The sequence below is a fragment of the Argopecten irradians genome, chromosome 5 (assembly GCF_041381155.1).
Source record: "Argopecten irradians isolate NY chromosome 5, Ai_NY, whole genome shotgun sequence".
In the NCBI taxonomy this organism is placed as follows: Eukaryota; Metazoa; Mollusca; class Bivalvia; order Pectinida; family Pectinidae; genus Argopecten; species Argopecten irradians.
In genome coordinates this window covers 28,405,916-28,433,404 of record NC_091138.1, presented here as the reverse complement: position 1 = coordinate 28,433,404, position 27,489 = coordinate 28,405,916, and the positions used below count along the sequence as shown (strand labels likewise).

Genomic DNA, 27,489 nt, shown 5'->3' with positions numbered 1-27,489 from the left:
CTTAATTTACGACAAGGGTTATTGTGATACCATCCTCGGTATTCCAGTAGTTAGTTTCACTGTCGTTAAATTGAAGGCTATGTGAGACAACTGATAAACAGGTAGTCATTTAATGTACAACAAATGAATCGAATAACGATGCATTGTGGTTGATTGTGGCTTTGAAATTGGACTTCGCTCTCTCTCTGTAATCTTCAAAGCAAGTTTTCGTTGGCCCTATGTTTGGTCAGTTATTTCTTCGTGAATTGCCTCTAGTGATATTATGAGATAGCCCAGGGGTAGATGTAACGACAGTGAAAGTAACCCCTGGTACATCGAGGACGAAACATGTATACTTTTTAATTAGAAATAGTTTTTTCAAGTCTTTTGATACATGTAATTGAAAACATAGTTTAATGTGAAGATTTGATTAGTCCGTAGGTTTAATTTTTGATCACAGGACAACCGAAAAACACCGTATGTAAAGAAATTTGATTGACATAACTGTAAATCTCAACTACTACATGAGTCGATCTGCCTATAACAACGATATTGAGAACAAGACAACCTGGGTTGCGTCCCTTACACCACGTATGCGGCCAAGTTGACTGGTTGGACCACAGGCGTACGCATTTTTGTTTTTATTATAGATGTCTTAGTAATACGTGTTTTCTCTGAAGTCTTAGTTATTAATTTATGAATTAACAAAGACGGATCTGGTGATTTGATATTGTTTTCAGACGAGCCTTGGCAAAGCCCTCATAGGCCTGTATCAACAAAACTGCAGGACCGTCAGGATTTGTACTTTACAGATGCTCCACCGCCGACAGAGCATAAGTGGCATCAAACAGCTGAGCTGTCCCTCACTGGGACCGGGGCTGACTGGGACCGGCGCTGGTGGGGCCCGTAAAGATAGATAACTCGTCTATACTTAGCAAACTATATGTCTAGATATGTCTACTGTATACGAGTGCTGTATACATATATTATATCCATGTGCTAAAATATATCGAGGTAAACCTGATTTTTAAAATAATAATTTAGTATATATTAATATATATGTATTTTATATTATGTAGTTTTATCTAAATGTTACAGATAGTTGTTTCTATTCTCTTGCATTTTCATCCACGATCCCGCTGACTGATATACCAACGTATGTTTTCAAATGAATTAGCAATTGACTCCATCCTTTTGTGTTCTGGAAAATATTTTTTTATACTGTGGCAAAATTGTTTTAAAATAAAGAAATCGTTATAAACTTAAACACTTTTAAAAACATGCTGACAAAGCCTCAGCTCTAACATTTCAATTTTCTTTTATTTAATTCTGATATGGTGTATAGCATTTGTAATGTTCAAGTACTCTAAAATAATATTTCTTTTTTCAAAGATTGTGTCAATTAACTGTAAGGTTCACATAATATTGTATCACTTAAAATTGATATTTGGTTCATCGTTTTATTGCTACGTTTACAAGTATATATCCACTTCACTTTTTGTAAATGTAAAAAAATGTAAAATTGCTTATACATGTATATATATATATATATATATAGAAAGTTCAAAAAATGTTCTTTGTACATATATCATATATTTCTTCAAGAAAATAACCTTCATGACAAAGGTATTTTTTTTTACGTTTCTGTTAAATTTTGTTCATTCTATGGAACTCTTCTATTTGGGGGAATAAAGAGGAATGTTTATTATAAATAATAAATATAAACATTTTCTTATATATTTATCCTATTACTGTAAATTCCATATAGAAGCTGATTATTACAAACCCAAGTCTGTACATCTACGCGTACGGCGACTCTCCAACGTCTCTTGATTCCGATTGTCATTTTTTCATGGCGCATTTTCTTTTAAAGATGCGTCACCGCTGACAAAAAGTATTTTTTTCTCTTTCAAAAACAGGAACAGACGAATTAGTATTCTTCTTCAGTTACAAAAGTTATTACTTTACACCATTACCACCATTGAAAAGTTTGAGTTTCTCATTTTTCTTTAAGATAAAAATATTGAAAAATAGTTAATTGCATCCCGAAAAAAAATCGTGGTTCTCTTGATCCCATATGGAATGAAGTACGGGTTGCGCATACACCAATAGCAAAACAAATTATATTATATGATGTTTTTTGGTGTAATTTAGACATATATAAACACGATTAAACACCAATTATTGTTCAAATGATGAGTATCATTTTTGCTCTGCCGGCGGTGGAGCATCTTTAAATAGCATGCATATGTTCAAATTATTAAACAAAAGTACTAAACTAAAGAAAAAATATCTTAAATACCAGATAATCCTTAAAAAAAATCGTATACAAACATAGACCCAACTCATATTAAACGCATGACATTTTTTCTTAATACCGAGATTTTTCCAAAAAAAAAAAACAAAAACAAAAAAACACCCTGTATACTTAGACGGACCCAGTGGGGGACAAGTTGAATCAGGAAATGTGATGCGATGCATTATTATATTATCTACATTATGCACACAAATATACATATACAGCATTTGTGTTTAGAGTAAAGAGTTGATATAAAACGGATAACAATATATTTGAATACCGCAATTATCCCATAAACGACCCCTATACTAAGACGGACCCAGTGGGGGACAAGTTGAATCAGGAAATGTGATGCGATGCATTATTATATTATCTACATTATACACACACACATACATATATAACATGTGTGTTAGAGTAAAGAGTTGATATAAAACGGATAACAATATATTTGAATACCGCAATTATCCCATAAACGACCCCTATACTAAGACGGACCCAGTGGGGGACAAGTTGAATCAGGAAATGTGATGCGATGCATTATTATATTATCTACATTATACACACACACGATGCATTATTATGTTATCTACATTATGCACACAAATATACATATACAGCATGTGTGTTAGAGTAAAGAGTTGATATAAAACGGATAAATATATATTAAGATATCACAATTGTCCCAAAACACTACCCGTATACTAAGACGGACCCAGTGGGGAACAACTTCAGTCAGGAAATGTGATGCGATACAATATAGATAACATCTGCATTATGAATGCATATAAAATTGATAACAAATATTTTACAGTGAAGAATTCATACTAATCACATGACAATATTTTCAAATGCCGCGATTTTTCCAAAAAATATCCTGTATACTTAGACGGACCCAGTGGGGGACAAGTTGAATCAGGAAATGTGATGCGATGCATTATTATAATATCTACATTATGCACACAAATATGCATATACAGCATGTGTGTAAGAGTAAAGAGTTGATATAAAACGGATAACAATATATTAGAATACCGCAATTATCCCATAAATAAGCATGCCGTTATATTAACTAGTGTCTATAACAGGTACAAAAACGATTGATAGACCGAAATCGACTTATTTTTTTTAATTAACAAAAACTCATATTTTGGTTATGTACGTTTTGTCTAATTTAAACATTGAACCATAGATGAAATATGGTATAACAATCGTCTATTCTTATGCTCATAATTCAAACCAATTATTGGCAAAATATAATACATCCACAAATAAACATAGTTCGGTGTCATCAAGGCCCACTACCTTTCCGGAGGAAAATTTAAAGGTTACTTGAAAACATGAATAACATAAAAAAATACATATCGATAGTCTAAGATGAGGTAACATTATTAAACATGCGTTATATATAAAAACAGTCGAGATTTATTTCGCTGTTTTGCCGTCCGGCGTAGTGATAGTAAAAGATTTAGTTCAATTTAATGCTTAGCGTATGCATTTCTGAATTAATTGAGTCAAGTTGATCTACAAATGTAGTACAGTCATATAAAATATGTTTCTTTAATCTAAGCAAAATGCTACTAATTTGTTATTTGCTTTTGTTGAACTAAACATCAAAGAAGCTCTTAGGAAAGCATACTTTTCAATTTGATGTCCCTATCATCATGTGAATATCTCTAAAATAAGGAAGAACGTTATTGTCAAAAAATAAAACAAACCCATTCCCATTGAGAAGTAAGCGGATCGTTTTTGAAAAGTGTTTAGAACATTAATAATATTTAAACTTAAAAAAAAGTGTAACTGCACATTCAGAAAATCGCATTCGATCAGATCACAGATCTTTTTTAAAATGTGTGATTTACCAAGTAATTTGTCTAGTTAGATTATTATTAAGTATACAGTGTATCCTAAATAACAAGCAGTTAAATTTGTTTATGTTTGTGATATCATTTTGACGATTGACTTTTGTATATTACCAATATGTTATCTACATGCTTTCATTTTCAATGTTATTTGTCTTAAGATGTAAAGTTTGTATTAAAACTTTGTTTTAAAATCCCCCTTAAATGGGTATTTGCGTTAACCAATACTCTAACTAATACATAACAAATGATAGATGGTTGTAACAGATGTTTGCCTCATTATATGAATAAAATGAGATAATGCTGTAAAACCTCATTGCAGATTTTTCATTACAATTGATTATATTTGCAGTTTATAGCTGAAAAATTGTATTTCGAAATAATCGACAACCATGCAATACATCGAGCAAAATTCTTATGCTTTATGTTTATTTAATCATGTATAGATATAGATGTTATCGGCGTCGCTCAGACTCCGTTTCTTTAAAAAATAATGAATCCGTCAGCTTTCTCCACTAGATTAACGGATAAATGTATTAATATAAAAATAACAGAAGGACAAGCTAAACTTAAAATAAAAAACAGATATATTACAAAATTAATATAACGTTTATATACCCGATATATACCCGATTTCGGTCTATATTAAGCAAACTTCTTGACCACCTATACGGGATACATCAAAAACTTTATATGTTATAAAATAACATTTCGATGTTCACCGATCAACATTTCACGGGCGCAAACATCTGAAATATTGGACTCGTTTTGCTAGAAAATAGTTATAGGGAATACAACGTAATTGTTACACCTTAACTTGGTAGTCCCTATACCTATTCTATAGTAAAACGAATCAATTCAGATGTTTGCGCCTTTGAAATGTTGACTGGTAAACATCAAAACATCTTAAAATTAAGTTTAACATATATACAAAACATGTTGACCTCAAACTGAGTCAACAAATGTATAGCATTACATTATGTTCAAAATCATCTGCTGGACATTATAAATGACTGCACAAATCAAAATACATGACAATTTACTTCCAAAGCCAAGTTTCCAAAGGAACATATATTTGGTGAATCAGGGAGATTCCCTCACTATATAGAGGTTACTAGTAAAGCAGAATAATTATGTTCTGGCACAAATTGATCACTACTGATATCTTTCTAGCAACATATAAATATATCATAGCTTTCTGATTGGCCAATAATTTATTTGCATACCACTATGAAAAAAATCCGAGAATGGCGCGAAATTAATTATAAGCATTGATGTCACTATGTTTTATTTTAATCAGGTTATGAAAAATTGTTAGCAAAGTTTTGTGAGATTTACAGTTTTCAACCATTTTTGTTTTCATTCCCCGATAAAACTAAAAAAAAACTATTGACGGTCATATTTAAATATTAGAGAATACTTAAAATTTATCGTAAAACAAAGGCAACAAGATCAATTTGTATAAAAATGGTTCAGTGGTACCGAGAAATCATCAAGAGGTCATACTTATTCTATTTTAAAAGTAATTTTGAAATAAAAAAAAACATATCTTAATTAAAGTCATCAGATAGACAAAGCATGCACTTACTTGTAGAAACTGGAAGATGGACTGGAACATCTGAAGTAAATATAACTTGTAATCTATGTTTTACTTATATTGGAAACGAATACCATTATTTGTTTTAATGCAGTAATGAAATGCTAAAACGTTTAAGAAAAATACATATACACCTACTATTATAAAAACCATACTGTTATCAAAATGAAAGGCCTATTTACTATCACATATTGTAATGCACTGTTACGCTATGTGCCCTTTATACATATGTGACTATAATAAATTATAGTGACCTCCTGATACAAACTTACATGTCTAAGAGTAAAATAAAATCTGAAATCCGGTATTTATAAATTGGCCCCAATCTGACATGTGCACAATCTTACAAAACTTAAACATATGCCCGTGACTTGAATAGATCGCGACTGACACGCTTTACAAAGACATATATCTAACGCCACTTTAAAATGAAAATACGTCAAGCTCTTCTTTCTTAGCACAACCAAAGAGCAATCGTAACAACGGTTTCAAGAAGAAAAAAAATCTAAATCAGAATGATATAAAAACTACCTCAGTTTTATTAGTATTAAAAAAAATGAAGTCAATTAAGTGTTTGCCAATCGATTTACCGGTAATATTTCTAAATCTCTGTTTAAACTACTTCTATTTCATGACGATGAGGATGATTACTTCTGAAGAGAAGTGTCATCAGCAAATAAACGTGTTGTTGATTCAAGTTCATTAGCTATATCATTTGTAAAAATAAAGAAAGTATGGATTATGACGGGAATCTTGCATTTGTTATGTGTTGAAATCTTATATTAGGCATATCAAGATACATTTTCTTGTGTTATTATATTATTATTATTTTTAATTAATTCACATGTTTTGTTTGGAAAAGATAGCGGGTCTTTTATACATTTGTTTTTTATAAGTATGTCAGTATTAATTAATGCAAATAATATCAATACTATATATTTTCACATTCCCTGATTCAAATTGTCCCTCACTGGGACAGTCTCAGTACACGGGCCGTTTAAGAATAATTGCGAACCTTTCAAATGCGTTTATGATAGGTTTAGTTTTGGTATCAGAAACATATATATAATTATATATTTACGTTTCTGTTGGTATACAGGGTACTTTTCACCCTTGGAAGCCACAGCTAGTGTCTAAACTTCATTATGTTCCGTTTATCATATACCGCAGCATATATATATATATACTACAAGTACACAATTATTAATGTAGATGGCTGATTGCGTGATTACGATGACTGCGACATTTAAAATATAGTTTAAAATATAAGCATTTAAGCATTGGGAATAATGTATAAATAATGCATATGGTTTCAATTACTTTAATGCATGAGAGTGAATACTACCAAGAACTGAGCTAAACATGTAACAAGCGTACACATGTACATGTATGTCTGAGATATATATGAACGATCAAAGGGAGGCAAATGCTGTCAAAAAATCAAGAATAAATAAAAATTAAAAATTGTAATAAAAAATATATCAAAATTCTCAGTTATTTTGGTTTATAATTAGGTAAACCACCTAGCATGGCATATATCTCAGGCAAATATAGCTACAAGGTTAAGATATTATGTTGAGGAAAATTGTTTTAAGCGAAATACAGCACCAAGGTCTTAGCCAGCACCGGGCCCAGTCAGCCCCGGTCCTGGTGAGCGCCAGCTCAGCTGTTTGACAGATGCTCCACCGCCGACAGAGCATAAATGATACCCATCCGTTGAGCAATAATTGGTAATCGTGTATATATATGTCTAATTAACATAAAAAATAGTCTTAAATAATTTATTTTGCTTTCGGTGCATACGCAATCAGTACTGCATTCCATATAGAACATAGTGCCATAGATTTTTTTTCGGGATCCAATTAATCATTTTTGATATTTTCATCTTGAAGTAAAATTAGAAGCTCAAACTTTTCAAATGTGGTAATGGTGTAAAGTAAGTAACTTTTGTATCTGAAGAAAAGTACAAAATCGTCTGCTCCTTTTTTTGATAGAAAAAAAAACCCACATTTGTCAGCGGTGGAGCATCTTTAGAACAAACTGTCGAACCACTTGTTCCGAATAAACGGAAACGGCCCACGTGTTATGATAGGATCCTGTTTACTGTAGAAAACCAATAAAATAACAGGAGCTAGAACGAATTTATAACATGTTTTCTGTGGAGATAGCACTTTAACTGAGACCAATTTACATATAGGCCATGGAGCTATCATACCGTGTGGCTGATTGAGGACACACAAATAAATATTTTTTGTCTCGTTATAACGACTTAGTCTCTCGTTATAATGACTTTTAAAATTTTCTCGTTATTACGACTTGGTTTTCTCGTTATAACGACTTAGTCTCTCGTTATAACGACTAAGTATATTGTTATAACGACTTTTAAAATTATCTCGTTATTACGACTTAGTTTTCTCGTTATTACGACTTAGTTAACGACTTAGTTATCTCGTTATAACGACTTAATATCTCGTAATAACGACTTAATTACGGCATATAACAATATAGCTACCGCATATAAAGACTTACTACTGAATATAACTAAGAAACTTATACATATAACAACATATTTACAACAGCATATGCACTGAATATAAAGAAAAAACACCGAATAAAACTATTCATAACTCCCAAAGAGTTCTGACACTCCATAAGTATACGTAGTAGCTTGTGGTGATGCCTCTTAAATTTCTTGTCTTGACCTGTTGTAGCTGCGGTTGTCCCTTATATATTGTGGATAACTTTAGGATCAAAAAGATCCATAATAATTTCTCTTACAGAATAAATGCCATTTACAATTCTGTATTCATTTTGTATTTGAAATGTAACTCCGAGAAAGAGATGTAATCATAAAAGTTACTTTAAATTGGTGATTTGAGTGTTTCTATCACTAATATTCAGGTTATACTGGGTCCCAGCATTACACACAGTGTCTCAATTTAGCCAATGAAGAATAAAAATCGATCGCAAATACGCAGGAACATTTTGACTTCCGCTCAGTTTAATAGAAGTATACGCTCTTTACATAATTGTAACAAAAGCCATTCGGTATACATATAAACTGAAAATTTTATTTTTGACGGTTCATATACAAAACCCCACTATAAAACATTGCACCATTTTGTTGCGATCCTGTAAGGGCGTAAAACATTAAAGATGCTCCACCGCTGAGAAATGGTATTATTCCACTATCAAAAACAGGAACAGACGATTTAGTACTTTTCTTCAGTTACAAAAGTTACTTACTTTACACCATTACCACCATTGAAAAGTTTGAGATTCTAATTTTACTTAAAATTAAAATATGAAAAATAATTAATTGTATCCCGAAAAAATTCCGTGGCACCATATCATATATGGAATGAAATACTGATTGCGCATGCACCAAAGGCAAAATAAATTCTTTCATTTTAAGTTGTGTTAATTAGGCGTATATACACACGATTAAACATCAATTATTGTTCAAATGACGAATATCATTTATGCTCTCTCGGCGGTGGAGCATCTTTAAGTGATATTTCTGTGTCTGATATTGTTTAGCGGCGTTACATAAAAATGATCTTGTAAAAATATTATCAAGAAAATAATGTTTAGGAAAAGAGAAATCTTGGCGATGATAATTTTTCATTTCAACTTAAAGCTGATCTTCGATCTCACCAGCTAGGAAACTTTTTTCAATCTTTACGGGGTAGGCCTATATCAGTTTTTATTTTTCCCAAATTTACTCAGATAATTGTCAACTGCCATGACCGTATGATTTAATTATTACTCTTTATCTTCGTGAAATATTTTGTAATTGATTTATTTAGAAGTTTTATAGAAATATACTCAAAGTACACAAGAAGAAAATGTAACACTCGAAAGAAAATGTTATCATTAAACATAGTGATTCAGAATATTAAAATACAGAGAAAGAAAAAAACCTCTTTTACATATATACGGGAGACCTAGTTGAACAGGTGCGCGCACCTGTGGACACTTTCCCGTTACGTCGCATTGTTACCTCAATTCACCCCTTCAACAGGAATGGGATCATCCGACGCCATCTTTGATGTTTATGTAGCGATGCGCACACCGGTCTATCGATCGATTGTCAGAACAGAAGAAGCAGCTCCGATGTGCAGGTACGTATGGCGAAAACACCAAATAACGACTTTCTTATATATAAAATATTATTTCCTTCCTTATTTTATAACTGTCACTGATTATTTACGACAAAAACAGTAGAAGAGTATAAGCCTCAATGGCCGGTGGTGCAGGTGATGTACCAAAACGGTAAGTTGAGGGAATGGGCCCGGCGGCTTCTCCGTGAGTAATCGTGAGCTAATGGCCGATACAGAGATAGGCCTAATCAACGCTTGGCTGTCAGACATTGAAATATTTGTATTGGGACTCAATTGTTATATGTTAGGACGCTGACATCTGCAACCAATAGTCTAACGTTAGGCCTAGTAATTTTGAAAATTTACATTTTCCTCAAAAAAAAAAAAAAATCGTTGTTGTTGATTACATAATTAAGTAAACACTTTATCCGTCCTGTTAAATGTTTGTTGATGAATAAGAAATTTGAATATTATGTCGACTGTACATAGTGGGATGATTTCTTAACACTTTAAGCTTATTATATTAAAACTTTAATACTTCCATTTATAGGGTATATAGGCCTATATTACAGGAAGAGCATTAAAATGAGTGAGATAATTTCAAACCATTAGCTCATCGAGAGGGGCAAAAATGAATGGATATCCAATCAAGCTCACCGAAATAGCATTGGAAGTGATTTCTAACCTAGCTCACTGTGATAGCAGTAGGGATAGGATGATTTTTAACCAAGTTCACTAATATAGCATTTAATAGGTATGGTGTTATTTCTATACAAGCTCACTACGATAGGAATAGGGTTGGTATCATTGCTAACCATGCAAGCTCACTTAGAGCGCAGTAGGGCTTGGATCATTTTTTACATTAATGAGAGCAATACAGATTTGATGATTTCTATCCAAGCTCATCAAGATAGCAATAGTGACGGGATGATTTCTAACCAAGGTCACTGAGAGAGCATTAGGGATAAGATGATTTCCATCCATGCTCACCAAGATAGCAATAGGGTTATGATGATTTCTAACCAATTTCACAAGCAATAGAGAAGTGTTATTTATAACAAGCTAAATTATAGAGCAATAGGGATTGGATGCTTTCTAATCAAGTTCACTAAGATAGTAATAGTGATTGGATGATTTCTAACCAAGCTTGCTAAGAAAGCAGTAGCTAGGGTTTTCTAACCATTTTCACCATACAAGAGAGAAATAAGGATGGGATGATTTCTAACCAAGCTCGCTGAAAGAGCGAAAGTAATTTCTTACAATAACAAGCAGTAGGAAATGGATGATTTCTGACCAATCCAGCAGAAGTAGGCTCACTTAGATCACAATAAGAATGTGGTGATTTTGATCCATGTTCACTAAAAAGCAATAGGGATGGGATAACTACACTCCTTGATAATAGGTAAGACAATATTTGATCAAGCTCACTTTAACATAGTGCCCGTCATAGCTCACAGAAACGGCTGTGTAAAATGGGATAACCTCATATAATGCTCATTTAAAGTGCAGTATCTTTTTTTTAACATTCACCAAGAGAGAAGTAAGAATGGAATATTCTGGCCATTCTTACATTTCGAGTGAGACATGTGTTGATGACGGTGGGTGTGGTTTTAACCTGTTTATGTACATGGAAACTATTGATTTATCTTGTAACACAGACTGGATAATTTCTGTAAATTTGATCTGCCCGAGATTATTTTGCATGCAAAGAAGAAAGATTCCAATATTTGCTTGTTTTGTAAGAAGACAGAGACTGTGTCTAGCCTTTATGTTTCCGTTGAAGTTGAATCAATATGGAGTGAGATGTTGTAGTATCCCTGTTGTATTAGAGATATCGCGTCCGCATTGCAGTGCTGAGTACTTATTCAGTACCATCCATACTAATGGCTCATTAATTATTGATAGGTGAATATCTCATTCAAACCTTGCAATTATTGATGGTGGAACAGCTTAAAAACTCTACATGAAAAATTCCTTTAGTATTTATAATTGGATTATTCTGGATCCTATAGACTGCTGGCATTCATAATTATTTGTTTGTTGTATTTAATGCCACATGAACACTGAACTACAGCAGAGAATAATAATAATAATAATTGACTTTATTTCCATTCAATTGCACATTGAGTCAAAGACTCTTCTCACATGTGGTCGAACATATAAAATGTACAGTATTTACAGCAATGTTTCGTAATACCGTCACATATGCTTCCTAAAACATATTAGGGCTTTGTTTTGCTTAAGGACACAACTACAGCAGAGACTGGCCTGTTTCTCTTAGGATTGACAATTAAAGCATCAATATAACTTCATCTACTGTTCGTACAGTTACCCCCCTAGTGCAATCTGATTTTTCTTTCTTTCATTGTCAAGCAATAGTACTACAGTGCTGCTGCCTATCGAGTTTATCTAGAAATAGACTATAAACAAGAAAAAAGAATAGACTGACATGGCAAATTGAAACTGATAAAATGTACCATATCAGTTATAGCATTTATGTGTTCACACTTTTCTTTAAAGATGAGAATTAAAACTTTCAGGAATTTACAATAGCATAATCTATGATGCTGAAATATATGCTTCAATGTAGGTAGATTATTGAAGTTGTCACATGTTTGTGTTGCTACAGGATAATTTGAATATAACTTGTTTATCATGTGTTAATTTTATTGTTTGTGTTGCTATGGTTACAGGTGATGAGCTAAACAAGTGTAATCATGGAACACTTGTGGTACTTGGGACTTTTAATGCTAGCGCTGTGTGTGCTCCTAGAGGTTGATGCAAGGCCCTCTTTGCAGGTAAGCATCAGAGTTTTGGTTTTATACCACTTAATGAAATTGGAGTAGGAAGGGAGCATATTGTTAAATACCCATGTCCATATCAGGTCTGCTATTGACCTTTCCCTATCCGACTAACTGAATGCTTCTAGAAATGTTCAAGGGCAGTCTGCCATCTGTCGAATATCTGTTTATTTGTTAAAAAAAAAAAACATTTATACATGCAGTATTACCTATATGAACATTATTATTATGATGATCAACATAAATGAAGTTTAATGACTTTGAAGCCCCATGAATGAAACCCAAGAAGGTAAGTAATTTTATCTATAATACGACTATTGATTGAATATCGACCATTTGGATCTTTTGTTGTACATTTCCATTTTTTTAAGGAAGTATGCATGTACAGTCAAACCTTGATGATTCGAACTTCGATGAATCAAATTTCTCGCTGTATCGAACTTTTTGTCTGGTCCCGAATTTCTTCACTATATAACATTACTAACTAACCCATGTATGAATCGAAGTTTTATGAATCGAAGTTCTCGATGTATCGAACTTTTTTCATGGACCATTTGTTATAGAATCATAGGTAACTGACACTCGATGATTCAAATAAAAATTTACCTGTACAGATCAGGTGTTCGCCGATACCCCGCGGCATGCTGTCACACCTAGCTGTCTCGCGACGGCCCTTCGCCGGACAATAGGGATTATGACAGCTTGTGTTGCTAGCTTGATATCATCAAGATAATTAATATCACTAATCAGGCCGATACCCGGTGCTTTGTTTTTACAAGCTGCGTTATTAAATCATTAGTACGGCAAAGATACAGTTAGTCGTTTTTGATGTTCGCCGCCGGCATTGGTAGCGGTTTGTAGAATTTACGGAACGGTAAATAGCGAGCCACATTATTAGTAACTCCTACTCAAAACTGTTACATTGCACAACTTTGGCATAAATACTTGAGCAAATCGATCATTCTAAATCGAAGTATTTTGTAGGTGTTGTAGCACTTTCGGTTCCCCCTTTTTAGTTTCGTTTTTACAACGTGTTTTCGTTTTTATATTCATTCCGTAATATTAACCATCTCTTAGATAGTCACCAAACGAACACTTGTACATCATGTACATGGGTTAGGCCTAGTACACGTAAGTCTTGTTTATAATATACGTATGATTAATTGCATTCTTCGTTTTTATTTTGTTTTGCTTGTGGTACAATGATTATAAAGTTTACGGAACGGAGACGACATGTACACAACTACCACAGTTGGTCATGGTGAAAAAAAAACATCGGTCTAATTTCAACCACGAATAATTCGAAGTCTCGATGTATCGAAGTTTTTCTGACGGTCCCTTGAACTTCGATACATCGAGGTTTGACTGTAGTAGGGATCTTGATGTATTTAAATTGACAACAAAGCCATCATGCAGATATACTGTATTTGACCTCATAAGTACACTTGAGATATACCTCTTATTTAGAAGAAAAAAATATACAAAAATCGTGCACAAGGGAAGTCACAAATAAAATCTCACAGAAAGATACTTTATAGTATTGGTATTTTCACTTGTTATTTGATAATGATTTGAATTATAGGAATAGGAAATTGAACTTGTGGTCTAGCTCTGGACTACTATTGAAGAATGGGGACACTTATTGGGTCAAATGTGGTATGTTGAAAAGCAGTAAACAGGTCTGGCCTGATGTCATAGTGTAACTGTTATGGTGTAGCATCATAATTAAGGTATATTGATGACGCTACACATTTTTTAACCCTGTTGACCCGGCCTTGATTAATGGTGTGCCGGGCTATAATTACATTTTGTAGAATTTCATGCAAGTTAAAGCAATGAATCTCTGTCGAGCCTTTCTGTTAAAACAATACTCTGATGGATTACTGCTCATCTGCAAATTGCAAATTAGTCTGTCGTTTTAAAGGCTTGTATTGAATTTTGTAAATAATTAATGACAGCACATCAAGGAGTGTGTTTGTATGTGAGGTTGGTTTTTAGACTTAGCTAATGATTTTTCGTTCCCGTTGAATGTGGACTGGTACCATGGTGAGAGTTTGGATGGCGTTCATCTCTCACAAATCTCTCATTTGTTGTCTGTTATGTATTTCATTATAAAGTGATATCTGTTTGCTGATATGCCCTTCATTATAAAGTGATATCTGTTTGCTGATATGCCCTTCATGTTAAAAAGTTATAGAAATAAATTAATCTTCAAAAATCTTTCTTGTAACAGCATCTGAAGTGGTCATATTGGCCAAGAAAATTCTTCCTTTCACAAATGTTAAAGTAGAAGTTGACCAAATTGAATGATGTGGCTGTACAGTTTCAATGCTTAAGATTAGGTAAACGCAATCTTAAAATTGGGAGTAGATTTTCTTATAAACAAGGTCCTAGAATTGAAAGCCACCATTTGATCGTTAAATCATTAGATTTTTGAAATGCATTGCATCCATTCCATAGACTTTTATTTCTAATGGTTTCGTAATAAGTAAATTATTAGTAATGCATGTTTCACTTTCAGAATGTTTGATAAACATCATGAATCTTGAATTTTACATCATTGAACTTGGTCTTCGTGATATGTTCATACTTTTTTGAATTTTCCCTCGTTAGTTAATACTTGTTTGGAGCAGAGAGGAAAAGAAAAGCCGAGAAAAAGGTCTATGTTAACTGATCATGAAATGGTGGGTGAGAAATCCTTCTGGGACCTACTGTATTTTCCCGCGTAAGTTAATACTTGTTTGGAGCAGAGAGCAAAAGAAAAGCAGAGAAAAAGGTCTGTGTTTAACTGACCATGAAATGGTGGGTGAGAAATCTTTTGGGACCTCCTGTATTTTCCCATGTAAGTTGATAATTGTTTTGAGCAGAGAGCAAAAGAAAAGCAGAGAAAAAGGTCTGTGTTTAATTGATCATGAAATGGTGGGTGAGAAAACTTTTTGGGACCCTTTGTTGTACTAGTAGTCTTTATTTGGGGATGATCGTTAGGTTTTACCCACAGGAAGTACTGTAAATCAGACGGAGGAAGAATATCTCATTAGGTCCTGTAATCAGACCTCCGACTACTTGCTAGCCTCTGGTCCCTGGCTTGGCTCCCAGAGGTGGTATATAAACCTTAATAACATGTTTCTATGTACATATACACTACCATGTAGCAACTCTGGGAGAAATTCTCACATACTACTACCTGTCTGAAGCATTCATTAAAAAAACCAAACCCAGAGCGGTTTCTCTCTCCATTGGATCCTGTAAAACAGTATTGACCACAAGCTTAAATTACATTTGTTTGTGTAGGTTAACAATTGTCATGCTATTTCTATAGGTTGAATATAATAATGTTGGCCTTAGGTGGTTAGTGTTTAGTGCTGTATCAGAAAATGTTATGTATCAACCTTGACTATTGAGGACAGAATTAGGTTGACTCAGTGTTTGTGGGAGCCACAGACATCCATTATCTGACTGGAACTGTCTGACCACACTGTGACAAGGTGTGTTTAAGTTTAAAACATACCATCAAATTCCCTCCAGATGCTTTAGTCTACTGCTTGGTTTCTAGGATTTTCATGCGAAAACTGAAGTTAGGTTTGACAGGTTAAGGGCTCAAGGGTTAAGTTTGATAAGATAGTCTGATGGAAGTTTATTGGCCTTGAGTGCAAGCAATTTCAATAAAATGTTCAGTCTGAAGAAAATGTTTATCAATATTAAAGACTGTAGATGTTTGATGCAAGGCAAAAAGCAATACAAGGTCTGAAAACTTATTATCTTTGGTGCAATTTCAACAAAATGTTTCGTCTGAAGAAAGTCTATTAGTCTTGGTGGAATACAATAAAATGTTTTGTCTGGAGAAAGTCTATTAGGCAGTCTTGGACCACTACAATAAAGTATTTGGTATGAAGAAAGTTTATGAGTATTGGTGCACTAGTACACTAGAATATCTGGTCTGATAGAAGTTAATTAGCTTTGGTGCAAAACAATAATCATTTGGATCTGATGATATTTTTGCATTAGCAAATGTCACATTACAGAGTACATGCTACCAGGACATTCTAGAAGCCTAAAAAATACCAATCTGTAGCTGATGATCTCTACTGTCGGGTTTTGGATAGAAGCGGAATAGATACAATAAGTAGACTTATTTTTGATGTCAGGATCAAGTAAATTGTAACTGATTTGGACTACCTATGAATTCTTTGTCTGGATTAGTACTTTTTAGCCCACCATCATCAGATGGTGGGCTATTCAAATCGCTTTTTGTCCGTGGTCCGTCCTTCCGTCCTTCCGTCCGTTAACATTTCTTGTTACCGCTATTTCTCGGAAAGGACTGAATGGATCTTTCTCAAATTTCATATGTAGGTTCCCCTAGGGCCCTAGTTGTGCATATTGCATTTATGGACCGATCAGTTAACAAGATGGCCGCCAGGCCGCCATCTTGGATTTTGATAGTTAAAGTTTGTTACCGCCATTTCTCAGAAAGTACTGAAGGGATCTCTCTCAAATTTCACATGTAGGTTCCCCTAGGGCCCTAGAAGTGCATATTGCATTTTAGGACGGATCGGTTAACAAGATCGCCGCCAGGTCGCCATCTTGGATTTTGGTAGTTAAAGTTTGTTACCGCTATTTCTCAGAAAGTACTGAAGGGATCTCCCTCAAATTTCACATGTAGGTTCCCCTAGGGCCCTAGGTGTGCATATTGCATTTTGGGGCAGATCGGTTAACAAGATGGCCGCCAGGCCGCCATCTTGGATTTTGGTAGTTAAAGTGTGTTACCGCTATTTCTCAGAAAGTACTGAAGGGATCTCTCTCAAATTTCACATGTAGGTTGCCCTAGGGCCCTAGTTGTGCATATTTCATTTTGATACCAATCAGTCAACAAGATGGCCACCAGGCCGCCATCTTGGATTTTGATAGTTAAAGTTTGTTACCGCTATTTCTCAGAAAGTACTGAAGGGATCTCTCTCAAATTTCACATGTAGGTTTCCCTAGGGCCCTAGTTGTGCATATTGCATTTTGGGATGGATCGGTCAACAAGATGGCCGCCAGGCCGCCATCTTCGATTTTGATAGTGTAAGTTTGTTACCGCTATTTCTCAGAAAATACTGAAGGGATATGTTTCAAATTTCATGTGCAGGTTCCCTTTGGTCCCTAGTTATGCATGTTACATTTTGGGACCGATCGGTCAACAAGATGGCCGACAGACCACCATTTTGAATTTTGATAATTGAAGTTTGTTAACGCTATTTCTCAGAAAGTACTAAAGTGATCTGTCTCAAATTTTTAGCCCACCATCATCAGGGGTGTACAATTCCACTAGCCCGACGTCCGGGGCTAGTGATTTTCAGGTCAGGGCTAGTGGCTTCAAGATCATTACTAGCCCATGGGCTAGTGAAAATTTCTGTTAAAATCTATATTCACATTGAAATTTCAGTTGTATTAAATCAGCAGTTTAGCCTTTTATTGCCGTTCAGAATTCGACTAGCAGTAAATGTGTCGTCAAAACTGAAGCAAACGATATCGTTGCATAACACAGGTGGTTCCCAAACGTAAATAACCTTCTTCATCTAGATGCATCAAACGTTTTGTTATGTAATTGATGAAAGTTAAGCGCTTGAGTGACCCAGATGGCCATGTGTTTGCCGAGGTTGCTGACAGACGGCTTGAGTAGGGAACGGGAAAATTTAGATTTCTTGACTCTAGACAAGAATCAATTATGAAGTGACATTTTTATTATCTAGCATCATTATCATTTTAGTGTTATAAATTTGAGTATATGGGGGTTGGATTCAGAAAGAACTACTGCTGTGCGATGGATAGCGGATCATTTTGAAGTAATTAAAATACACAGTAAAATGTTGTCATGTACACTAGCAGATACATAGGTATGCTTAGTTAACACAGCTGACACAAATAAACCCACTGAATATTTTTTTCAAAATAACTTTAATAGAGGTTTCATAATTATAGGTACAATATTTTTGCATATTTTTCATCTTATCTTTCGCATATTTTTATGATATATTGAAAACTTGTAAATGAAAATCAGCAGTGCTAATTAATAATCATTTACAAAATATTTTATAGTAAATTGTAAAATTGATTTTGTGTAGTTCTTAAAATAAATCTATATGAAATTCAATAACAAATTGACATCATTTTATTCAAATACGAATGTATCATGCAAATGTTACTAGATAAAAAAACGTTTCCAATGCTCATAAAATTAGGGAAAATAAGTAAGTGTTCAGTAAAACAGTAATTTCAATTAAAGATTTTTTACAGAATTTTCATGAACAGTACTATGTACTAAATTCATCATACCTATAAAATGAAAACAGCAGATAATAAATACTGATTGTTCACTTTACATTTTCCTGCTAAGCTTTTAATATCAAAGTTAACCTTTAATAGATATACTGTATGTTATCTTTCTATATATAATGATAGTTTTAAAGGAAATATCTGAGTGAAATAAGAATAATAATTTCAAATCTGAAGTATTTTGCATGCGATGGCATTGTTGCATTATCAATATTGGCTCAAGAATGTTTTTACTAAATGAATACCTGGTACCTGTGAACAATCGGTGCAATATCTTTATTAGCGGAATGGTATTTAACACACTGTTAGACATGTACTTGTTCTGTACAGGTTTGTAAAAAATCCAGATCGAGTAAAATGAACATATAAAAATAAACGAAAAATAGGGCTAGTAGACTTCTGATCAGGGCTAGTGAACAATTGATGCTACTAGCCCTTGGGCTAGTGAAAAATTTTCAGAATTGTACACCCCTGATCATCAGATGGTGGGCTATTCAAATCGCCTTTCGTCCGTGGTCCGTCGTCCGTCCGTCCGTCCGTTAACAATTCTTGTTACCGCTATTTCTCAGAAAGTACTGAAGGGATCTTTCTCAAATATCATATGTCGGTTCCCCTAGGACCCTAGTTGTGCATATTGCATTTTGGGACCGTTCGGTCAACAAGATGGCGGAGAGGCGGCCATCTTGGATTTTGATAGTTAAAGTTTGTTACCGCTATTTCTCAAAAAGTGCTGAAGGGATCTTTCTCAAATTTCATATACAGGTTCCCCTAGGACCCTAGTTGTGCATATTGCATTTTGGGACCGATCAATGAACAAGATGGCGGACAGGCGGCCATCTTGGATTTTGATAGTTAAAGTTTGTTACCGCTATTTCTCAAAAAAGTACTGAAGGGATCTTTCTCAAATTTCATATATAGGTTCCCCTAGGGCCCTAGTTGTGCATGTTGCATTTTGGGACCGATCGGTGAACAAGATGGCCGCCAGGCAGCCATCTTGGATTTTGATAGTTAAAGTTTGTTACTGCTATTTCTCAAAAAGTACTGAAGGGATCTTTCTCAAATTTCATATATAGGTTCCCCTAGGACCCTAGTTGTGCATGTTGCATTTTGGTACCGATCGTTGAACAAGATGGCAGATAGGCGGTCATCTTGGATTTTGGTAGTTAAAGTTTGTTACTGCTATTTCTCAGAAAGTAATGAAGGGATCTCCCTCAAATTTCACATGTAGGTTGCCCTAGGGCCCTAGGTGTGCATATTGCATTTTGGGACGGATCGGTTAACAAGATGGCCACCAGGCCGCCATCTTGGATTTTGGTAGTTAAAGTGTGTTACCGCTATTTCTCAGAAAGTACTGAAGGGATCTCCCTCAAATTTCACATGTAGGTTCCCCTAGGGCCCTAGTTGTGCATATTTCATTTTGATACCAATCGGTCAACAAGATGGCCACCAGGCCGCCATCTTGGATTTTGATAGTTAAAGTTTGTTACCGCCATTTCTCAGAAAGTACTGAAGGGATCTCTCTCAAATTTCACATGTAGGTTCCCCTAGGGCCCTAGTTGTGCATATTTCATTTTGATACCAATCGGTCAACAAGATGGCCACCAGGCCGCCATCTTGGATTTTGATAGTTAAAGTTTGTTACCGCTATTTCTCAGAAAGTACTGAAGGGATCTCTCTCAAATTTCACATGTAGGTTTCCCTAGGGCCCTAGTTGTTCATATTGCATTTTGGGATGGATCGGTCAACAAGATGGCCGCCAGGCCGCCATCTTCGATTTTGATAGTGTAAGTTTGTTACCGCTATTTCTCAGAAAATACTGAAGGGATATGTTTCAAATTTCATATGCAGGTTCCCTTTGGTCCCTAGTTATGCATGTTACATTTTGGGACCGATCGGTCAACAAGATGGCCGACAGGCCACCATTTTGAATTTTGATAATTGAAGTTTATTAACGCTATTTCTCAGAAAGTACTAAAGTGATCTGTCTCAAAGTTTTAGCCTACCATCATCAGATGTTACGCTATTCAAATTGCCTTTCGTCCGTGGTCCGTCGTCCGTCGTCCGTCCTTCCCGTCTGTCCTTCCGTCCGTCCTTCCGTCCGTCCTTCCGTCCATCCGTCCGTTAACAATTCTTGTTACCGCTATTTCTCAGAAAGTACTGAAGGGATCTTTCTCAAATTTCATATGTCGGTTCCCTTAGGACCCTCGTTGTGCATATTGCATTTTGGGACCGATCGGTCAACAAGATGGCCGACAGGCGGCCATCTTGGATTTTGATAGTTAAAGTTTGTTACCGCTATTTCTCAAAAAGTACTGAAGGGATCTTTCTCAAATTTCATATATAGGTTCCCCTAGGACCCTAGTTGTGCATGTTGCATTTTGGGACCGATCGGTGAACAAGATGGCCGACAGGCGGCCATCTTGGATTTTGATAGTTAAAGTTTGTTACCGCTATTTCTCAAAAAGTACTGAAGGGATCTTTCTCAAATTTCATATATAGGTTCCCCTAGGGCCCTAGTTGTGCATGTTGCATTTTGGTACCGATCGTTGAACAAGATGGCAGATAGGCGGTCATCTTGGATTTTGGTAGTTAAAGTTTGTTACTGCTATTTCTCAGAAAGTACTGAAGGGATCTCCCTCAAATTTCACATGTAGGTTCCCCTAGGGCCCTAGGTGTGCATATTGCATTTTGGGACGGATCGGTTAACAAGATGGCCGCCAGGCCGCCATCTTGGATTTTGGTAGTTAAAGTGTGTTACCGCTATTTCTCAGAAAGTACTGAAGGGATCTCTCTCAAATTTCACATGTAGGTTGCCCTAGGGCCCTAGTTGTGCATATTTCATTTTGATACCAATCGGTCAACAAGATGGCCACCAGGCCGCCATCTTGGATTTTGATAGTTAAAGTTTGTTACCGCTATTTCTCAGAAAGTACTGAAGGGATCTCTCTCAAATTTCACATGTAGGTTTCCCTAGGGCCCTAGTTGTGCATATTGCATTTTGGGATGGATCGGTCAACAAGATGGCCGCCAGGCCGCCATCTTCGATTTTGATAGTGTAAGTTTGTTACCGCTATTTCTCAGAAAATACTGAAGGGATATGTTTCAAATTTCATGTGCAGGTTCCCTTTGGTCCCTAGTTATGCATGTTACATTTTGGGACCGATCGGTCAACAAGATGGCCGACAGGCCACCATTTTGAATTTTGATAATTGAAGTTTATTAACGCTATTTCTCAGAAAGTACTAAAGTGATCTGTCTCAAAGTTTTAGCCCACCATCATCAGATGGTACGCTATTCAAATCGCCTTTCGTCCATGGTCCGTGGTCCGTCCGTCCATCCTTCCGTCTGTCCTTCCGTCCGTCCGTCCGTCCGTCCGTCCGTCCGTCCGTCCGTCCGTTAACAATTCTTGTTACCGCTATTTCTCAGAAAGTACTGAAGGGATCTTTCTCAAATTTCATATGTCGGTTCCCTTAGGACCCTCGTTGTGCATATTGCATTTTGGGACCGTTCGGTCAACAAGATGGCGGAGAGGCGGCCATCTTGGATTTTGATAGTTAAAGTTTGTTACCGCTATTTCTCAAAAAGTATTGAAGGGATCTTTCTCAAATTTCATATATAGGTTCCCCTAGGGCCCTAGTTGTGCATGTTGCATTTTGGGACCGATCGGTGAACAAGATGGCCGACAGGCGGCCATCTTGTAATTTGATAGTTAAAGTTTGTTACCGCTATTTCTCAAAAAGTACTGAAGGGATCTTTCTCAAATTTCATATATAGGTTCCCCTAGGGCCCTAGTTGTGCATGTTGCATTTTGGGACTGATCGGTGAACAAGATGGCCGCCAGGCAGCCATCTTGGATTTTGATAGTTAAAGTTTGTTACTGCTATTTCTCAAAAAGTACTGAAGGGATCTTTCTCAAATTTCATATATAGGTTCCCCTAGGGCCCTAGTTGTGCATGTTGCATTTTGGTACCGATTGTTGAACAAGATGGCCGATACGCGGTCATCTTGGATTTTGATAGTTAAAGTTTGTTACTGCTATTTCTCAAAAAGTACAGAAGGGATCTTTCTCAAATCTCATATGTCAGTTCCCCTAGGACCCTTGTTGTGCATATTGCATTTTGGGACCGACTTGTCAACAAGATGGCCGACAGGCAGCCATCTTGGATTTTAATGGTTAAAGTTTGTTACCACTATTTCTCAAAAAGTGCTAAAGGGATCTTTCTCAAATTTCATATACAGGTTCCCCTAGGACCCTAATTGTGCATATTGCATTTTGGTACCGATCGGTGAACAAGATGGCCGACAGGCGGTCATCTTGGATTTTGATAGTTAAAGTTTGTTACTGCTATTTCTCAAAAAGTACTGAAGGGATCTTTCTCAAATTTCATATGTCGGTTCCCCTAGGACCTTAGTTGTGCATATTGCATTTTGGGACCGATCGGAAACAAGATGACCGACTGACGGCCATCTTGGATTTTGATAGTTAAAGTTTGTTATCAATATTTCTCAAAAAGTACTGAAGGGATCTTTCTCAAATTCCATGCATAGTTTCCCCTTGTACCCTAGTTGTGCATAGTACATTTAAGGACTGATCCATAATGCCTTTCGGCACCGATCGGTAAACAAGATGGCAAACCGGCCGCCATCTTAGGTTTCATTGTTGAAGTTTGTTACCACTATGTCTTAGAAAGTACTATAGCGATCTGTTTCAAATTTTATATGTAGTGTGTTTGAAAAAGTTTGAAAAGCAGGGAAAAGATCCCTCTTTCCATTGTCAGACATAGATCATTCTTTGGTGGGCGCCAAGATCCCTCTGGGATCTCTTGTATATGTAGGTTCTCCTAGGACCTGCATATTGCATTTTGGGACCGAACGGTCAACAAGATGGCCAACAGGTTTTTGACAATTGAAGTTTATTAGTGTTATATATCTCAGAAAGTACTGAAAAGATCTTTCTCAAATTTCATATGTAGTAAAAATTTGAAAGCAGAGAAAAGATCCCTCTTTCTATTGTCAGACATAGATCATTCTTTGGTGGGCGCCAAGATCCCTCTGGGATCTCTTGTTACATATTGTAGTATCTACTTTAAATCTTTTGCTAGGCCTCTATGAAGGTCCGATAAATTCACCATAATAGAAACGTCCTGTTTTTGGTGAGGTAATTTGTGGCCCATTCAACTGCTGCATTACTGTGCATGCTTGAGTCATTCTTTTGAGGTGTAATTCTAATGAAATTGGAATGTTGTATACTTCAGTATGTCTTTGAAAGCAATGTTAAAGTTTTGACGTGGCCAAGAGTGTTTTTAATGCTTCATGATCATTCTGCTTCCATTTCTTGTTTTCAAAGTTCGGATCAATAGCATAAAAAGTGTTAAGTCATTCTGTTTTCAGATATAGATTCTAGTTACAGTATCTCTCTAGAGGGAGTGTTGCCTGGCAAATCTACATGAATCGATAACAGAAAATAGTGATATCTCCAAGTGATGTATTCACTTCTGTGAAATGCTATCGCTGTATCATTGAAATTGTAGTTGGTTTTTGTTGGTGTGAACATATTAGGAATCTCTGACAAAGTAAATGGATCGTTCCTCTCTACAACTAAACCTTAAATGTGTAGATAATACAGATATCGGGAGTACAAACTACCAGGGTGTTTCAGGGAATGTGGTGATTATGTCTACCATCGTACATGAACCCAGATCCCTCAGGCTGTCGACCATATGTCTCATAAACTAGCTATTTACACATTCAGTTTTCAGTGTAGATTTTACCTGGTGATGAAATAGAATTTCAGTTATTATTGACAATATTTCTATTTATCATCACTTATTCACTGCTATGTAAATTACATATTGGCCCCATCAGATTAATGTTGATACTGATCCAAGATACTGGAACATACCAATTGTTGACTATATTAATTAATATCACGTTTGTTCTTTATCTTTGTCCCAATTGGATGTCATATTTATTTATCACATATCCAGTACAGTACGTCAAACCTCTCTGATTCAAACTCTGATGAATCAAATTTATTGCTGTATCGAATTTGAAGTAAAAATTGAAGTATTAAATTAAAGTCCCTAGATTTATAGCATCAGCAAGTTTTTAGGAATAAGTCGGTTTACTGTAACTTATGTCAGAAATAAGTGGGTTTAATGTAACTTATGTCGGAAATAAGTCGGTTTACTATAACTTATGTTGGAAATTAGTCAGTTTACTATAACTCATGTCGGAAATAAGTCGGTTTACTATAACTCATGTCGGAAGTAAGTGGGTTTACTGTAATTTATGTCAGAAATAAGTCGGTTTACTATAACTTATGACAGAAATAAGTCGGTTTACTGTAACCTATGTCAGAAATAAGTGGGTTTACTGTAACTTATGTCAGAATGAAGTCAGTTTACTATACCTGAAGTCCGGTTACTGTAACTTATGTCAGAAATAAGTTGGTTTAATGTAACTTACGTCAGAAATAAGTCTGTTTAATGTAACTTATGTCAGAAATAAGTCTGTTTACTGTAACATTTGTCAGAAATAAGTTTGTTTACTGTAACGAATGTTAGAAATAAGTCGGTTTACTGTAAGTTATGTTAGAAATAAGTCGGTTTACTATAACTTATGATGGAAATAAGTTTGTTTACTATAACTGATGTCAGAAATAAGTTTGTTTACTGTAACTTATGTCAGAAATAAGTGGGTTTACTATAACTTATGTCAGAAATAAGTCCCGCTACTGTAACTTATGTCAGAAATAAGGCGGTTTACAGTAACTTATGTCAGAAATAAGTCGGTTTACTGTAAGTTATGTCAGAAATAAGTTTGTTTACTATAACTGATGTCAGAAATAAGTCCCGTTACTGTAACGAATGTCAGAAATAAGTTGTTCTACTGTAAGGAATGTCAGAAAAAGTGGGTTTACTATAACTTATGTCAGAAATAAGTTGTTCTACTGTAACTTTTATCAGAAATAAGTTGTTCTACTGTAACTTTTATCAGAAATTAGTTAGTTTACTGTAACCTAAGTCAGAAATAAGTTTGTTTACTGTAACGAATGTCATAAATAAGTTGTTCTACTGTAAGGAATGTCAGAAAAAGTGGGTTTACTATAACTTATGTCAGAAATAAGTTGTTCTACTGTAACTTTTATCAGAAATAAGTTGTTCTACTGTAACTTTTATCAGAAATAAGTTTGTTTAAATGTAACTTATGTCAGAAATAAGTTTGTTTACAATAACTTATGTCAGAAATAAGTCGGTTTACTGTAACTTATGTCAGAAAAGAATAATCCACTAGTTCTGGTTTTATATGAAGTGTTCTTGTTATTACAGTACACGTTCTTGTTCATCTATTGTACATATCATCAAATCTATTATTTGTGTCCAGATAGAGATCTGACAATTAGGACTGGGGAAGTTGAGATATACAGAGGACCTTCAACTGCTGTAGGCCTAAGGAATTGATTTTATGTGGTGATTCTGGAGCCAGAAGCAACTTTATAAGATTTTGTATGGTCACTTGTCAACACCTGATTGGCTATAACATATATAAAATACAAATCCTATTAGAGGGGATCTAATAAAACCATCTTCCTTCCGCGCCGAGGAGAGTCCTCATGTACCGTCAGAGAACAAGTTATTACAGCAATGACTTGCTTGTAATTTTTGTAATTGGATGATATTTTCTCTTACACTTGATGTTCTTGTGAGGGGCCACATCAGCTTAAATAACTATCTACATAGTGACATAAATTTGGTATATCCAGGTTTTAATATATTGTTGATCTTTGCTGTCTTCATAAGGCCTTGGTTACAAAGGAAAACAGTATGCTTTCCAATGTTGCAGTTAAAAAGTTTTTTTTATATCTGTTGTTTTTGATGAAAAGTAAATGTTAATTTGAAGAGGTCTTTATGTATGATATAAGTGTTGAGAGGTGTTGTAATAGCCTTAAAAATGACAATTCTTTACAGATTTATTCAGTCAAAAAACAATGGTTCCTGCTGGATTTGTAGTTGACACAGCTATGTTTGCATCAACAAAAATGATGGCACACATGGTGCTTATTAAAATGTAAGGTGTTTAGTTATCATTTTCTGGTTCAAACCATATTGACAATAAAGTCCCAACCACAGTTCTATTTCCCCTAGTCCTGATGTCGTTTCATTACAGGATTGGCCTGTTCCTTTGTCTAGATGTCATTATTACCATGTGTTTAGAGGAACATATACTAGGCCAGTGAGGCTATGCTGATTGGCATATCACTGTACTAGGGAAGAGAAGACACAGCCTTTGTGGTATTGATTTTTACATAATTGTCACTTTAATTTAAAACTGCATGTAAATTACATTCTGTCTCTGTACAGGTGAAATGTATTTGTAACTGGTTGTAGTGTTGGTAAAGGTGACACATCAAGACAACTGACAAAATTGAAAAAAAAAAATTTGATCTGAACTCCAAATCAAATTTGATGAGGTCAAATTATAAGCCGAACTGTAAATTTGCACTAAGTTGAGACTCAGCTTGTGGAATGTGGAG

At 35.1% G+C, this 27,489-nt stretch overlaps 1 protein-coding gene across 1 annotated transcript in view; it reads left to right on the top strand.

Moving 5' to 3' along the window:
- The first annotated feature begins 9,721 nt into the window (after nucleotides 1-9,721).
- Nucleotides 9,722-27,489, top strand: part of LOC138323425 (uncharacterized) — a 70,859-nt gene continuing 53,091 nt past the window's right edge. The window contains exons 1-2 of the mRNA XM_069268035.1: nucleotides 9,722-9,861; nucleotides 12,534-12,638. Of these exons, the coding sequence (XP_069124136.1) occupies nucleotides 12,558-12,638 (81 nt within the window). The 5' untranslated portion in view covers nucleotides 9,722-9,861; nucleotides 12,534-12,557. The remainder of the gene's footprint in view (nucleotides 9,862-12,533; nucleotides 12,639-27,489) is intronic.